The following is a 15,935-nucleotide window of genomic DNA, read 5'->3' as shown; positions in this document are numbered from 1 at the left end:
CCATTAAAGCAAATTCACTCAGTGATTAAAGTGTTTATTTGCCTGTCATACAGTAACAATGAAAAACAAAGGTAATGACAAAGCTCCTTAAATAAAGCACTCAGGATAACTGCAACAGCAGACTGAATATATAATTTGCATAAACATATGTACCAGAAACATAAAATTATATTTTTAAACTATGTCCTATGAATCACTTTTCCCATCTTCAGCTTGGTGGGGATTTATTTTTTTGTACACTCACATTTTAATTTTGACTGTAGAGATTATTGTGAAGTTCAACGGTCACATTTAGTAAAAAGAAATATATACACAAAGTGACAGGTCCTTTATATGAGCAGATTAGATGTTGGGTACGTTACCAGAGATTATACATCTTTGTATATTAAAGTGGAGCTCAGTTTCTTATATTCGTCCTTGGACATTTCCGTTTTTCATACACTCGGTGTGAAAGCTTACATGGACATTATTAAAAACCAACATGACACACAAAAACAACACATTTCAACAATCTCCTGTAATTTCATCACAGTCCAGATGAGGGTTGCAACAGCATGAGTTTATGGTGTGATGCTGACTTCATAAAAAACAAAGCATCACGTCACCTTATAAAATATATTAGCTTCATGGTCTCACATTATACAGTCTTACACAGTTTCTGTTGCGACACATAACAACTTACAGAACTAAAGCATCTTAGCTTCTATGTAGTTTTCAAATCCTCCAATCCTGCCTTGAAAATGTTAAGCATACAGTATATGCATTACTGTAAAAATATACATGAAGTATTAAAAGTAGTCATGGCAAAAACTTCAATGGCAACTGCAGCTAATTGATGAATGGTTTGGTTTGTAAAGATTTTGAAAACAGTGAGAAATGGCATCACAAACGCCATGAAATCTTATTAAAATCGCTTCCAATTTACTGTAGGAGTGAAACAGCAGGACCAGACTGATCCTGTTTGTAGTTTTAGTTTAACACAGGACATGCGGAGCAGGCTGCTTCCTCCTTTTACAGCCACATTTTCTCAAACTGGACACCTGTCCTTGAGAATAACATGCTTGTGTTGGAGGATGGACTTTGGAAATATCAACCTCTTCTGAGACAGTTAAGTGAGATTTTCTGCATTTTTTTTTTTTTTTTAAAAGAGTAACTAAACCCCCAGGTCTGAGCCTCACTTGACCAAAATAACTGCATCATTCTGAAAAATGCCAACAAAGTGGGCTGGACAGGAGTTGGACAGTGTGACACTTCTGGTCCAGAGAAATCAAAACAGGACAGCGACACAGGCCAGTAGATCAGCCAATCGCAAAATTCAATTGCAGTAACCAGGCTTCACCCAGCAGAGGGCAGTGTATATGCCTGTCTAACACCGTGGAAATGAAATAATTTCAGTAAAATGAAAGATCTGGACTTGAATCAATCAAAATGACTAAATACCTTTAGACACTGTAGAAAAATGTGTTTTTTGGGGTTCAGTTACTCTTTAAAGTAAAGAGCAGATGTACGGACAACCATTAATTTTCATACCACAGCAGACCATGAAACCTGCAACCCTAGTCCAGATGAATGAGTGAAATTACAGTAAAGATTTCTATATATCATACTGTCCAAATGGGGCCGTCTCTCCATTGTTCCTGTACCAACCTGTATCCAAAACAACAAGGTTCTCTGACCCTATAATGTTGGAGAGCGCTTCAGGGTCTTCGTTATCGCTAAGAGCACTTTACGTGACCCATAAATCATCAGACAGAAAAAGTGCAGAATGAAGAAACTTAGACATCTTTAGTTTTGGTTGGAAAAGCCTGCTGTCATCTGCAAAGAAAAGAGCAGAAACAGGTTATGCAGTTATTGTCAGGCTGCAAATCTGCTTTTCCTTCAGTAAAGTCAAAGTAAAGCATGTGCAGCTTGAAGTAAAGCTAACAGCTCATCCAAGAGAACAATCCACCTGACAAAGTAATCACACATGTATCTCTAAAATCCCCTGAACTCCACTTTATATCCATGAGAACGTTTCTCTTCAACCACCTTAAACCTCAGTTTCTAGTTCAGAGCAAGTCCAGAGCAAATCCAAGTCCAGCATGCAAATTACTACAAGCATGATGTACAAACACTGCAATACTCATCAAAAAAATAAATTACTCTAATTTTTATACTGTATTTATAGATATAAATATATGTCCTGTGACAAATACACAACATTACTGTGTAACAGTTTTAGAGACATGCTCAGAGTCAGAGAATTAACTGAGCCCTGTGTAAAATCAGCAGAGTGGCCCTTTAATAAAGTGGCTGTCAGGGGGAAATGAAGGAGCCAAAACTAGATGAGGTGCAGAGAAAGCTGCAGCTGTTAGTAGCATTTAGGTTGTAATACTACATGTACCACTAAAGTACAGGGTTAAGTAAAACTGCATCTACCTGAACATCAAAGTGTTCAAATCCAATGAGAGTGTCGGTCTGAAGGCAGAGCATGAAACACGATGGAGACACAAAAGGCAAAGAGACATCAGACAGAGCAGGTACAATAAACTCAGTGCTGGACTCATTTTCATATTTCGACACAGGCAGCAGCATAATTTCACTGTTACAGCAACAGTCACAGCAAATTGGTTTTCCAGACTTCAAACAAGAATAATGCTGAGATGTTGCTCCATTTCATAGTTTGACTCGAGCACTTCTGTACAAATTTGAGGTACTTGTACTCCACCTACATCCCAGAGGCAGATGTAGTACTTTATACTGCACTTCATATGTGACAGCTGCAGTTACTTTTCCAATGATAGTTTTTCTGTCCAGGTAAAACTTCAAACACACGAGATCAGATCAGTTAAAGTACTTCAAACTGGTCCAATCTTAAACAGCTACTGCAGTAAAGTTCAACATGAGTACACAATGAGTACTTTTACTTTGATACTGTAAGTACATTGGGATGATAATACTACCACTTTTACTGAAGTAAGATCTGAAAGCAGGACTAGATATTTTGATCTTTTTCTTTTTTTAAATTCTGGATCAGGGTTGACTCGGTTCTGTTCCTGAGGTTTTCAGGTGCCGTTTACAAAGCTGGACCTGTGCAGGACTGACGGCAGCGTTTAAAGCAGCACAGCAGAAACCTGAAGACGCAGTCACAGCAGAACTCACCACAGCGTCGGCTTCGATGTCTCTGACGTAATGCTTCAAAACCTTGTAGTCGTCAGGTGACATGGGCATCATGTTGTCATGCAGTCTGGACGGATGTCTGGACCGGAAGAACATGGGAACCTCTCAGTTTATCTCTTATTAATAAAACACATGCAAACACACTATGTACCAGAATAATGCCATTATTTTCTCTGCCTACACTTCGGAAACGGAGATGAGCTCCGTCTTCATGTAGCCGCTCTTTTCCGTGTCTTCCACCTCCATCGGCTCTGAAGCTGGAAATCAATGACACACACACATTCAACTTTGGAAGTTTTGACTTGGTGACTGAAATGGCATGTGTGCAGTGACCAGGTGTGTGTCGTACGCTCTGACGGTTTGGGGTAGTACTTCCCGAAGGCCTTGTCTTTGGGGATGTTGGGGTAGAGGAAGCGGAGCGGGTTCTCTGGGATGTTTTCGGCGGCCATCACCTTGTAGGTGCGGATGATGTCGGGCAGAGAGACGGCGCCCAGCTCTTTCTTCGTGTACGGCTCCACGGAGTGGAACACCGGCTTGTCTGGTGGAGACAGAAGCAATGGATCATCACTGCTGATCGACCTACCGATCGACCCCGTAACTCCTCCTCCGTCTTCTCTCGGTGCACTCACCGTGCACGTCGTGTTCGATCCAGGTGAAGGTGATCGCCCCCTCTCTGCTGCTCTCACTGAACCGGAGCAGGAAGGTACCAGGACACTTGTCGCTCAGCAGAGCCTTCTCCCTCTCCTTACTGATGAAGCCCATGATGGAGCTGCAGCACACACACACACACACACCTTAAACTCAGAACAATCTAGATTCAAAACCCTGATCTGAACAAAAAGCGCAGCCGAGTGGAGGAAACTCACCCGTCGTTCCAAAGGGACAGCAGGTGTCGTTTAATCAGATCCAGGATTCCTTCGATCCACAGCCAGAAGGGGAAGGACTTCTCGTTGGCACTCTGCTGTTGAAAACAAGTGTTTGGGTTAGTTCTGAAGACGGAAAATGATTTCTATAAAAAAAATGACACACTGGGACTCAAACAGCAGCAAACCTGACACCACGGACAACAGGCCATATCAAAGAAAAGGTCTTTAGCTGTCCTGAAATGTAACTGTACTGTAGCTTCAGTGTGTTGTGGCAGCTGCTGCTCACCTTGCAGAACTTGGTCCAGGGGATCAGTCCCTCTGGGTTCCTCTGGGCTTTGGCTCCTGCACAGAAACACATTCAGCTCTCAGTCTGTGACTCCTTCAGTAATTACAATGCTCTTCATGCTTTGAGTGCAGACAGTGCTATAAGACCAAAACAGCCCCGACCCAAAGTCCACACACAGAAACTTAAATCCCATTAAGCTGCAGCTCTGACTGGCTCCTTATGGACGATGCAGTTTTCAGTTTTTAATTCTTCTTAGGGTCATTTAATCAACGAAATAATTTAAAAAGTGAAACATCCCCAGCTGCACTTCAGCAGCTCAGGCTGTGTGTGGTTTTGGTTGTGACCCGTGCGGGTTCTGACCGAGCAGCTTGTCTGCGAGCATGTTGAGCTGCTCCTGGTTCAGGCCTCGCTTGGTGACAGAGGAGAACTGCCAGCTGAGAACCTCAGACAGCTGAGACCACTTTGCCGCCGGAGGGGACAGGAAGAACTTCAGGTTCTGAGGATGAGGAGATGGGACACATAACGCTCCATTAGCTTTTTCTAATCTGTTTTTCACTGATCTTCTCCACCCAGGTCCCTTGAGCCATCAGACCAGTTTTTCTAGCTGCCCCTCCCTCTCTGCTTTTCACTTGTTTGTGCAGGACTCTGGATAAACGCTAATTTCCATCTGCAGTCCCCAGGCAGGCTGAGGATGTATGAAGAAAACTGAGCAAATATCTGCTAGTAATCAACACAAGATCTGTCAGTACATTAGGCTGGTTCTAATCAATACAATATCTGAGACTGTGTGTGTGTCCACACCTTGGGCTCCGTGGTCAGCATGTTGTACCAGAGGATGGAGGCCCAGCCGCTGGGCAGCTGACAGACGTTGGAGATGACCACCACCGGCAGAGATATGGCCTGTGACGACATCATCATCATCGTCATCATGTGTATTGATCAGATACTTGATCTATTTTGATCAACATTAACTTTTATACAATTCAGCCAAAGCCTGTTAATCGTTTAATTGATCAGTTGCACCTGTGTGTGTGTGTGTGTGTGTGTGTGTGTGTGTGTGTGTGTGTGTGTGTGTGTCATCAGGTCTCACCTCCAGTTTAATGTCCAGTCCAGACTGGTTGAGCTGCAGCTCAGACTCGAAGCTGAGTGAGTGAAGCTCCTCAGTGACGATCAGAGGACCCTGAGCGAACAACAGTACAACAACACACCTTCAACACACACATGAAGCTGAGTGTCTTGTTCTTTCCTCCCATAGCCTCATTATCCTGACTCCCTTTGTTCATTGGACCAGCCAGACCCAGTCCTGCTTCCTGCTGGGCTGGATGGTCCAAATCATGGACCCCAGTCTTTATACACACACAGTTTGTCGGAAGGACTCAGCCAGAGCCTGGAGGAAACTGTTTGCATCCATTTCCAAGGCTTCATTTCTTCCTTCTGCTGCTGGTGTGTTTTTAAAAAGCTGTCTACCTTTAAATGCTGTGGGAGAAGGTTTTAGTCTATAAAAATATCTTCTGGTTTTATTCCAAAGCCTCAGACTCTGAAAGGTTCTTACCTCATTTGTTCTGTTTCCAGCCACTTTCTGCTCTTTCAGTTGCTGCGAGAAGAACAAGATCAAATTAGAGCCATGTTTTCTCTTTAATAAATAAGTTTGATTTAAACAAAACGCTTCACTTTCATCTAACAAAATAAACCAATCAGCTAACAGGGATAGTTCCCACTGGACGTCAATACAGATGGATGCCGTAAAGAGGATGCTTCACCCCACCCAGCACTAACGGAGATACGGTATGTGCAGAAAAGTTAAACTGGGCTGTTGGTTTTTAACACAGTGGATGGAGTCAAGTGTTTTTAGTGCTGAGAGGTCAGGTCAGTTAGCTACCACTTGCTAACAAAAACTGGTAACCCTGCCCCATCAAGGACAAATAAATGACAATTTAAGTTCAGTGCAAACAAACAAATCTCTAAACCAACACACTAAAACCTCATTTTCATGAACAACAGAACAGAATCCTCCAATAAAGTCAAACATCTCACCAAGTGTCTGAACTCTGCTGCCAGGCTGCCGTTCGACTCCTCCATGTTCATCACTTTGGTGTTTGTCCCCAAGATGTTGAACTTCCGAAACCTGATAATACACAGGATCGTCAATCCATCTGTTTACGTTCTCAACAGAACTGTTCTAATCTGTGGCGTTTCTTTAAATATACATGACAAACGGTTGCGACACGTACCCTTTCTTCTCAGTAACGTCCCTGAGGAAAAGAAAGAGGTTTATTTTACTTCATGTTCAAACAGGCTGCAGGTTTGTTAAAGCAGAAACATCAACATCAGCTCACTTGTCAAACAGGGCCTTGACTTTGAGTTGGTAGTTGAACTCCTGCAGCTTCACCAGGAACCTGAAAGAAACAAGAAGCTGAATTAACATTTTCAAAAGTTACAAACATCTTCAACGTGTTTGTGGACAATATACCTGGTGCTTCCTGACAGGTAACATTAAACAGCTGCGGTTATGAAGTACAGAATCCACATTAATGTAAAAGTGTCTTATTGTTTATTTGACACTGAAGGTAAAGAGTTAAATATGGCAGCGGCAGGATCAGCTGCTGTTTTTGGGTCTTACCGCAGCTTCACAGTAAACTGGACGCCAGTTTTCAGCACCAGGGGTCTCTGTGGGTGGGTGGGCATGCAGGGCTGCCTCTCTACGACCAGAGAGCTGAACACACACACACACACACACACACGCACACATTACAGGAGAACTGCTGCTACTTGGCTCCAAGACAACAGAAAATATCCACCTGTAATTTTTAAAGACAGCACTGTACAAAAACCATATTGATAACCAATAGTCAGGTTATCGGTAACGTGTGTGTGTGTGTGTGTGTGTGTGTGTGTGTGTAGGAGGCTCCTCACTTCGACAGGAGGTTCTTGAGCAGCTCGAGGGCTCGATTCTCCAGCAAGGTTTTCTTCTGTGTGAAGGGGTCGCTGTCGTACGTGAACTTCTGCTCCAGCTCCTGCAGCTTCTTCAGGTGCTGCCGGACCTGCTGCAGAGACTCCGCGACCGCCGTGAACCTGCAGGACAGAAGAGGAGGAGGATGAAGACGGGGCAGCTCAGAGGTTTGCTGGTGTCTTTTATGTGCTGGGGGACTGGGGGTTTTACCAGTTCTGCAGCTGGTCCACGCAGGCGTTGGGCGGACCTCCGATGCAGGCGATCTGCTGCCGCTGCTTCCACTCCGGCAGCTCCTCGGAGATCAGATCGTTCACCAGCGCCTGAGTGACGTTCAGCAGGTCCGTCAGCTGCAGCACCACGTCCTGACAAACAGCACAGGACAAACGCTTCTGTTGCAGCTTTGACAGTTTTCAGACTGAAGGGCCCAGGTGCTTCGCTGCTGCACCTCAAACCACAGGAAGTTCTGTCACTCTGCTGATGTATCAGCACAGCCAGCAGCAGCTGTGACACAGCTCATGGAACAAATGTTTATTGTCAGAGACACTGCTGGATGAATAACAACCACAAATTAAAGAAATGTGAGACACTCTGAGATGAGAAGCCTTGTGTTCGTCAGTATCACAGCAGGTAACAACAGCAGCTGCCAAGGGCTAATTCAGTTTCTCTCAACAGGGACAGTGAACAAGTACGTCATGGTTTTATCTGCAGCAGCATCAGGCTGAACACACCTGAATGAGGACGGCCTGTATCATCATCATCATCATCATCATCATCATCATCATCATCATCCCCCTCTTCCAAACTCAGGGCTGATTATTATTGTGAATTCTGTCCTACAAACGTCCAGGTGTGTCCAAAGTCCTGGACTTGCTGTCTTCTCTGCTCACCTGTCGTTTGGCTTTCAGATCGAAGCCCATCCTCCCGATGTCCAACTTCTCTCTCTCCAGCTCCTTCGGGGTCATGCCATTCATTTCATTCTCTGCAGAAACAGCAAAAATAAATCAAACGACGATGTGGTAAAAATCAGACAGCAGCTGAAAATCTTTCCTGCTACACTTTAATCCACAACATCCAGAAGATGATGATGAAGCTTCCAGTGCTTGAGATGAATGAGAGAAACAATTGTAGAAAAAAAAAACAAACAAACATTTTATTCAGAGGCTTATCTGAAACAACAGCTCCTCACCTCTGTTCTTCAGCGTGTTGATTTTAAAGTCGTACTCGTCCTGCAGGTCTTCTAGATTCTTAATGTTCTGGTCCACAAACTGAAGAAGATGAATGAGGCTTTAATTATTTCATTTTCTGCTGACACTGCATAATTTTATAAAAACATCTGCTCATCTATAAAAATATTAATAAAATGAAAGTTAGGGATCACAGTGATTAACCTAAAGGTTCTCATCTGTAGCAGGAAGAAAAAGATTTAAGGACAAACTGTGTGTCAAACATCAGCTAATTAAAAGTCTCACCTGGACTCTGTCTTTCATCTCCTTCACTTTGTTGTCCAGCTTCTGTTTCTCCACCACCATGGCCGACACCATCCCCTCACCCTCCTGCTGCAAACAGAGCAGCACACCGTGTCATACCTCTCTCAAAAGTACCTACTGATTCACTCCATGAAGGATCGGCTGCATTTAAAGCCCATTAATAAGAATTTATCATGTATCATCATGTTAAAAAAGGTTTTTACTTCAGTACTCTTTGCATTGGCCAGAATCTTCTGCTCCTCTTTCAGGTTTCTGGAAATGATCATGGCCATGTGGACGGGGTCGTCCTGGAATCGATCCTGCAGAACCAGAAACCTCATTTAGAACTTCTCAGTAAAGGTCTGAGTTAATGCCACACACTGGGACAGGAAACAAATCTGAATCTTGTGTCGACGCTCAGTGTCGAAGCCTCGGACCTGCAGGTTCCTCTTGATCTTGCGGATGTTGTGCTGCAGCAGGAAGTTGTTCTCCAGGGCGAAGCGGCTGTGTTGGTCGTCCAGCTGAGCCAGGAGGTCGTGGAACCGAACGATGGCCAACGAGTCCTGAAACACCACGGCGTCCCTGAGGAGGATGAGATTAACTATGATCTGTCTGTTGTTTACAGCTTTTTAATGTGCTTTCATACTGTATGTCGGGTTCTACATTAAAATTACACCTGTAGGAACATCTGAAAGTCTGAACTTCAAGTGACTTGTTTTTAATTCAACTGAACACAAACTAGTATTTAAATAGAGCTTTAGAAAGTTATTTCAAAAAGCTCAGGTGCGACAGTCTAAGTTCGTCTCACCAGTCGATGCTCTCGATCCACTTGCTCAGGTACTGTCGGATGTCCATGGGGAACGAGTCGTCGTAGAGCTGGTCCACCTGCTCCAAGTACTTGGAGTCCAGCATCTGAAGCTGGCACCACTGCGCCATCGTCTGCTGAACACGTGCAGCGTAATGAGGTTTCACCGGGGTAAGACCCAGAGCGCGGCTCATACCGACAGTTTAAAGAAAGAGTTTCTGACAGAAACATCTGGAGAACACACTCTAATGGGCTTGGTGTATCTGGGTGCTGTAAGGTCCTCAAAGGAATGAGAATAAAGTGAGGCAATCTGATAAATGCCTGCAGTTTCTGGAAAACTAGTTCCTCTCTCTGCTTCCAACTCTAGACCAGAAACTAGGAAATCATAAGTGCTGACTTAAAATTATGATACTATAATCACTTCCTGCTCTGCCCTGACTCACATCGGCTCTAACGAAACTGCTGACATTCAAATGACAAACATCAAATCTCAAACCAAAATCTCTTTAATCTGCCATGACGAGAATTATTGGAGGTTCAAATGGAAAATAAAACTATCAGATTCATTTAATACCGGTGAGATTTAGACCCAAAGACTATTAGAAAACATCCTGAAAAACAAAGACCGGATCTGTTTTGGTCTTTCTCTAATGTGAGTCTCAGTTCAACATTCATATTATAGTTTTATCCTAAAGTGAAGTGACGGTGGGTGGATGTCACTTAAGTTTCATTTCAACCTCAGCATCAGCCTGAAAACATCCTGCAGCACAAATGTTCCCAAACCGGAATTTGCAGGTGAACTGGTGCATCCACCGTTCACACAGTCCTCTTACGTCAAAGCTGCACTTCCATCTGACCTGCGCCTCAAAAACAACCTCAAACAAATAAATAAAACAGCCATTTCACAGTTCATTCTCCCTGCTGGCTCCCCTAAACCAAACTCCGCTCAGAAACATCGCATTTTAAGATCTCTGCAACATCCCTGTTAACACCCGCTGAGCAGAACAACAAATACGATCCGGTCTAAACGGGAATATTCCTCTGGTGAATTCGGGTCGTGTGTGATTAAGCTGGTGTCGCTTTTTCACGTGTATTTTCCTCAGGTAACACAGGTGATAAGTAACTTCAGGTAGTGGGGCGACGACAGAGACAAAAACCAGAACTTGCTGCTTGTTAGGCCACAGCTGCAGAGTCAGCACACGGTGAAAGGCTCGTTATTATGGACTTACCTTTTACTCTGAGAAAACGTGAAAGGACTCTGGCCAAAAAAAACAAAACAACGCAGCGTTGTTCCCGTCGACACGTTTCCAAAAACTGAACTGACCCAACACCAGCTGTGGCCAACTCCTACTAATGCATTGTCCGGAAAAAGAACCAGCCAATCACCGCTTAGGATTCATGACACGTGCCCGCCTTGCTGATCGTGATAGCCAATCAGAGTGAAGCAACAACGGCTGTTCTGAAAATCAGCAAACTCACCCATAAAAACACGAATATTCACCTTGTTTTTATTTTAAACGTGTTAATATGAGCAGTAAATTAACAATAAACACTTGATGTGTTATTTCTAAGGGTGTATGTGTGTGTTAAACTATGCGTGACATGTGTTTTAGCTCATTAAAAGCCAAGTAATGGAGGGAGGGAAGCCGAAAACGGGAACAGCTTGAGGTGAACACGTGTTTTCAGAGAAAGAGAAAGTCCAGCTCCCGAAACTAAAACCTAACTCATCAAAATGACTTTGTGTGTCATTATGCTCGTTTGTGGAAAAGATACAAAATAAATACAAAGACGTGGTGTGTGAATGCGAGATGAGAGTTTATTTATTGAAAATATGTGATAATAAAAACAGAATAAGAACAGAAAAGTGTTTTTTTCAGTCTATCACCTGTTTGTCAGCTCTGACCCCCCCCCCAAAATTAAGAAAAGAAAACAGTAAGACACAATGAAGCAGATTGTGTTGTTGCTATTGTCATGTCATGTGGCAGAAACAGGTATTTCTGACTATTCATAACCCAGAGACACCTGATCCTTTCACATTACTGGGCACAGTCTTTGGGTGTCAGTGTCCTTCAATGCACCGTCATCCAAACAAGTCCTCTAGTTTGGGACTGTGTCCTGTAAGGCTTTATTTTCTGAAAGCAGATGAATGACAATATCTAAAGCGCCTGAGGCAGGTTAAAGTTTTTCACTCATCCGTTTGAGTCCTTGGGTATAATTTAAAATTAAATCTTCTTCTTCTCCTTTGGGCTGCTCCCTTCAGGGGTCGCCACAGCCAATCATCTGCCTCCATTTAACCCTATCCTCTGTATCCTCCTCACCCACACCAACTATCCTCATGTCCTCCTTCACTACATCCAAGAACCTCCTCTTTGGTCTTCCTCTAGGCCTCCTTCCTGGCAGCTCTAACCTCAGCATCCTTTTACCAATGTATTCACTGTCCCTCCTCTGAACATGTCCAAACCATCTCAATCTGGCTTCCCTGGCTTTTTCTCCAAACCATCTAACATGAGCTGTCCCTCTGATGTCCTCATTCCTGATCCTATCCATCCTCGTCACTCCCAGAGAGAACCTCAACATCTTCAGCTCTGCTACCTCCAGCTCTGCCTCCTGTCTTTGTCTCAGTGCCACTGTCTCTAAACCAGACAACATTGCTGGTCTCACCACTGTCTTGTCCACCTTTCCTTTCATTCTTGCTGACACTCTTTTGTCACACATCACACCTGACACTTTCCTCCACCCGTTCCAACCTGCTTGCACACGTCTCTTCACTTCTTTTCCACACTCTCCGTTGCTCTGGACTGTTGACCCTAGGTCCTTAAAATCCTCCACCTTCTTCACCTCTACTCCCTGTGACCTCACCGTTCACAGACCTCACTACAGATGACAATGTCGTCTGCAACCATCATGGTTTCACATCATCATAATTTCAAATGAAAACACATCAAGTATGTCCAGCTTAACATGGCATTTAGTCATTTTATTGCTCATTACAATCCCACAAGATGTGGCGCTGTGTCCATGTGGACATTTGGCAGCAAGGTGACAACAAAACCTGCTTGAAGAATCGATTCATGTTCCAGCAACACAAAGACTTTGGGTCATAAAACCCCATGAAGCCCAGCAACACTCAGGACATTTGCACTTGGCTTCAGGTCCAGAAGATAACTCCCCCTGAGGTCACATTTTCAGCCTGTACGCTCATCTTCCCTGGCTATTTTTCACTTTTACCAGGGGGTCAGTCCCTACAGACACTGCTGGTCTGCAGGTTTTTGCTTCGTGAGAATTAAACTTATGTTTTGGTTGAGGACACGCAAATAAATGTATTAATGCATATTAGTATTTTACTAACAATCTCCAGCAGCGATGCTGACGACCACCACACTCCACAGCTGCATCGCCCACTTGATGCTGCTCCACTTTATTACAAGAAAATGAAAATGAATGTGTGAATTAAACGTCGTCCTGACAGGAGTGTTTATTTTTGTGGCCATGTTCTCATCCTGATGCTTTAACAGCACATGCACAATGATGCACTTGTGCTTCAAAGGTCATTTATTCACTTTGCTGTCCAACAGGTTTTCATTTCATGTACCAGAACCTTGTTTCTGCTAAAGTGCAGCAGGTTTGCTCCTCATGTGCAACACAGCCAGAAGAAACACAGCTGAAATATTCCTGTTTCAGCCCAAACATGCAAACATGTAGTGACTACAAGAAAAAAACTCAATAACTGAGCTTGGAGAATGTGACGTTTGAACAGGTTTGACCTGAGCAGGGTCTGTGGGGGCGGCTGCTATTAGGGTCCATGCATGCATCTCCATAAACTTCACAGTTTTTGGGCTCCAGCAGCTGACTATATGATGCCATGACGCTCAAAGGGAAGACGGGGCATCATGTTAAAACACAGTCCGTAACAACACAACTGCATAAAATCCCAAAACACGGCACCTTTCCCTCTGTCCCTGTGACGCTCTGCAGAACTGGTCACAGCGAGGAGTTTGCAAACAAGCCCTGGGGAGGGAAGGTTGACTTGTTGGCTCTGAGTCACTCGGTTCATGTTTTTCAAAATAAAGGCACACATGGAAGACGCCCCGCAGGGTTTGCTCTGGTCAAAGCTCAGATGAGGACAGGGAAGCAGCAGGGGTCCATCTTTGACTGAGTCCTGTTTTATCTGGGAGTATCGAGAGTACGTCTGAAGTTTGTGTTGGAAATCTGAAGAGTCACTGCAGCTGTTTGCTGTCAGGGTTTTGTTTCCATCCGTGCACCAAGAGCTGATTGAAGGAGGCTCAAAAAGGCTCAACATAGAAAATTCAGGCTCAGTTTAAAAGTCATTTCACATCATTTTATTTGGTTTCTGGTCATGTCTACTTTTGTTTGAATGTGCATGTGTGTTTTAGTGCTCTGCCTTTTAAATACTCCTACTCCTCTGTCAAAAACAAAGCGTTTTGAAGGTTTGCGTAAATGTGCTGGAAGCAGCTTCCACGTCCTGCAGTCTGCCCGGGCTTCCTCAGGAGCAGCCGCAGTGGTCCACCACCATGGATGGGATCTTTCCGTAGATGATCTGCTCCTTGCGGTTGAAGTAGAGCATGTTGATGGGCGACATCTTGGTGGGTGTGCAGCAGGGCCCTACGGTGCCCCGCGGGTTGGCCTTGTTCACCAGGTGTGCATGTGGGTACTGCTGGAGGTGCATGGACTCGCACTCTCCGGAGCAGTAGTTGGCCCGGTAACGTTTGGGCGCGATGATCCAGTCCCAGCCAAACTCCTCAAAGTCCACGGTGAGCGGATAGCGGCAGCAGCGCGTCTCCGCAGACTCCTCGTCACAGTTGAGGCCCGAGTCACGACGGGATCTCTTTGGGCTGTCAAGGATCTTCACCTCAATGAAAGGTTGCTGGAAAAGAAAGGAAAAGATTTACTGACAAGACAACAGGAAGGATCTGTACCCTGGAAGTACCAGGATAACCAGTAGGTGATGGACAAATGGACAGTGGGATTAGTGAGACTTTTGATCCCTGAGATACTGGGATTTGCTAAGCTCCTGAAGACTCACCAGTCCCTCCTCTCCAGGCTCTGCTGAGGTCACAGCCAGGTCTTCTCCTCTGGAATCGAAGGCGTTGACTTCGATGCCATAGTTGGTCTCTGGTTGCCGGAGCCAAGCCTGCAGCAGAGACTTGATGTCGATGCTCTGCCACGAGCTGGTGCCGGCGTCCGTGTCGATCTTCAGGGAGCGCACTCTGACGCGAGTGTTGTTTCCCTCCTTTGCAGGTTTGAGGCGAGAGATCTGCAGGAAGACGGTGGTGACCGTGTCGGCCGGTCGCAGGTGAACCCACAGCTGAGCGCTCAGGATGTTTTGGGGCTCGATTTTTGGACTGAGGCTGAACAGGCAGCAGGAGGATAACTCGTCCTGGGAGATCAGATTCGCTGAAAGAAAGCAGTCATAGGAAGTGCTCAGTTATCATCCTCTGGGAGTGTGTGTGTGTGGGGGTGGGGGGGGGGGGTAATCTGTAGTACCGTCCCCTTTATGCAGAACAGACTGGCATGAAATTTGCTGTATATGTTTATGATTTCCCACCATCATCAGGACTAAGTCTGATCCCTGATCCTTCTCATTGGATCCTGAAAATAAGAGCCCCCTTTCCAGTCTAGGGTGAGGGAGGGGCCATAAAAGAGCAGCCAGCACTGCTTTAGCTTTCATGTTTTACCTGTTTATTTATTCTTATAGAAGAAGAAATGTTCAATAAACCAACGCTGTAATGGACTGTGGGGACCTGTGCACAAACCCAGTACACAGATCATGTCTCTCTGACAGGAAAAGCTCGTGCACGTTGATCTGAGTTTGTTTTAAATTTATTTTTAGTCTAATTTGCAGAAAGGTTTTTCAGATTTTTAGCACCATCGGATCCTGTCTCTGGCTGGGAACTAACTTTACGCACAGGATTGACGCACATACTTTTACGCACGGCCTTCAGAAAAGACACCGGAGCAGAAAACAAGAAGAGAAAGCCTGAAACATGTTTTGGTTCAGTTTAATTACGTTTAGTGGCCATAGTGATGATGGTCTCCGTCGTTGCGTGGTCCTCGTCCTCCACCCGCGGGTCGTACTGGTCCAGGAGCTGCGTCAGAGGAGGCGCTTTGGGGAGAAGCTGGCGGATCATGTCCCGGCTGATGTTGGGCGCCTGTTCGAGCCGCAGGATGCTGAGGATCTGGGACTTGATGCTGTGGAGCCTCAACTGCTTGCTGTGCTCCCGAAAGTCGCAGGCCGAGCACTGCTCTTCGCTCTCCGCCACCAGTTTGGAGGTCTGGTTCATCTCCATGGAAAAACCCGCAGAGAAGAAGACGGTCAGACGGAGCAAAACGAACATCCTGGACGAAGAAGAGCTTGGTACAGAGACTCCAGCTGCTCTGACTC

General features: G+C 44.9%; 2 protein-coding genes across 7 annotated transcripts; both read right to left on the bottom strand.

The window, feature by feature from the left end:
• Positions 1-28: 28 nt before the first annotated feature.
• Positions 29-10,892, bottom strand: stat1a (signal transducer and activator of transcription 1a). 6 transcript variants are annotated; one of them, XM_026301530.1, is made up of 25 exons: positions 10,762-10,892; positions 9,536-9,669; positions 9,165-9,309; positions 8,952-9,047; positions 8,731-8,817; positions 8,448-8,526; positions 8,149-8,240; positions 7,472-7,623; positions 7,225-7,383; positions 6,932-7,024; positions 6,648-6,707; positions 6,543-6,563; positions 6,346-6,436; positions 5,864-5,905; positions 5,402-5,491; positions 5,113-5,211; positions 4,672-4,807; positions 4,312-4,367; positions 4,026-4,120; positions 3,789-3,928; positions 3,509-3,697; positions 3,341-3,416; positions 3,142-3,238; positions 2,419-2,457; positions 29-1,815 (listed from the first exon to the last, which is right to left on the bottom strand). In XM_026301530.1, the coding sequence occupies exons 2-25, from the start codon at positions 9,661-9,663 to the stop codon at positions 1,786-1,788; spliced, it is 2,292 nt and encodes a 763-aa protein (XP_026157315.1). In that variant the 5' UTR covers positions 9,664-9,669; positions 10,762-10,892; the 3' UTR covers positions 29-1,785. The 6 variants fall into 6 exon arrangements, with proteins under 6 accessions (XP_026157315.1, XP_026157319.1, XP_033181384.1 ...); XM_026301534.1 differs by having other exon boundaries at positions 8,731-8,814; XM_033325493.1 differs by having other exon boundaries at positions 4,026-4,117; positions 8,731-8,814.
• A 2,408-nt stretch (positions 10,893-13,300) lies between these two features.
• Positions 13,301-15,931, bottom strand: LOC113127167 (growth/differentiation factor 8-like). The gene is made up of 3 exons (XM_026301485.1): positions 15,561-15,931; positions 14,577-14,947; positions 13,301-14,417 (listed from the first exon to the last, which is right to left on the bottom strand). Exons 1-3 carry the CDS (start codon positions 15,886-15,888, stop codon positions 14,037-14,039), a joined length of 1,080 nt encoding a protein of 359 aa, XP_026157270.1. The 5' UTR covers positions 15,889-15,931; the 3' UTR covers positions 13,301-14,036.
• Between the last annotated feature and the right edge of the window lie 4 nt (positions 15,932-15,935).

Source organism: Mastacembelus armatus, chromosome 2 (assembly GCF_900324485.2).
Source record: "Mastacembelus armatus chromosome 2, fMasArm1.2, whole genome shotgun sequence".
NCBI classification, from domain to species: Eukaryota; Metazoa; Chordata; class Actinopteri; order Synbranchiformes; family Mastacembelidae; genus Mastacembelus; species Mastacembelus armatus.
The sequence above is the reverse complement of the archived record's forward strand: the minus strand, read 5'-3'. Positions and strand labels throughout refer to the sequence as shown.

Bases quoted from the DNA above. Each gene is read 5' to 3' on its own strand.
- LOC113127167 (XM_026301485.1), bottom strand. From the start codon at position 15,888: ATGTTCGTTTTGCTCCGTCTGACCGTCTTCTTCTCTGCGGGTTTTTCC. The intron at 14,948-15,560 runs GTAATTAAACTG...GCTTTCTTTCAG, and splicing joins CATCACTATGGCCACTAAAC to CGAATCTGATCTCCCAGGAC. The intron at 14,418-14,576 runs GTGAGTCTTCAG...TTTCTTTTCCAG, and splicing joins AGCCTGGAGAGGAGGGACTG to CAACCTTTCATTGAGGTGAA.
- stat1a (XM_026301530.1), bottom strand. From the start codon at position 9,663: ATGGCGCAGTGGTGCCAGCTTCAGATGCTGGACTCCAAGTACTTGGAG. The intron at 9,310-9,535 runs GTGAGACGAACT...CATCCTCCTCAG, and splicing joins TGGATCGAGAGCATCGACTG to GGACGCCGTGGTGTTTCAGG. The intron at 4,368-4,671 runs GTCAGAACCCGC...GTTTCTGTGCAG, and splicing joins GCTCGCAGACAAGCTGCTCG to GAGCCAAAGCCCAGAGGAAC.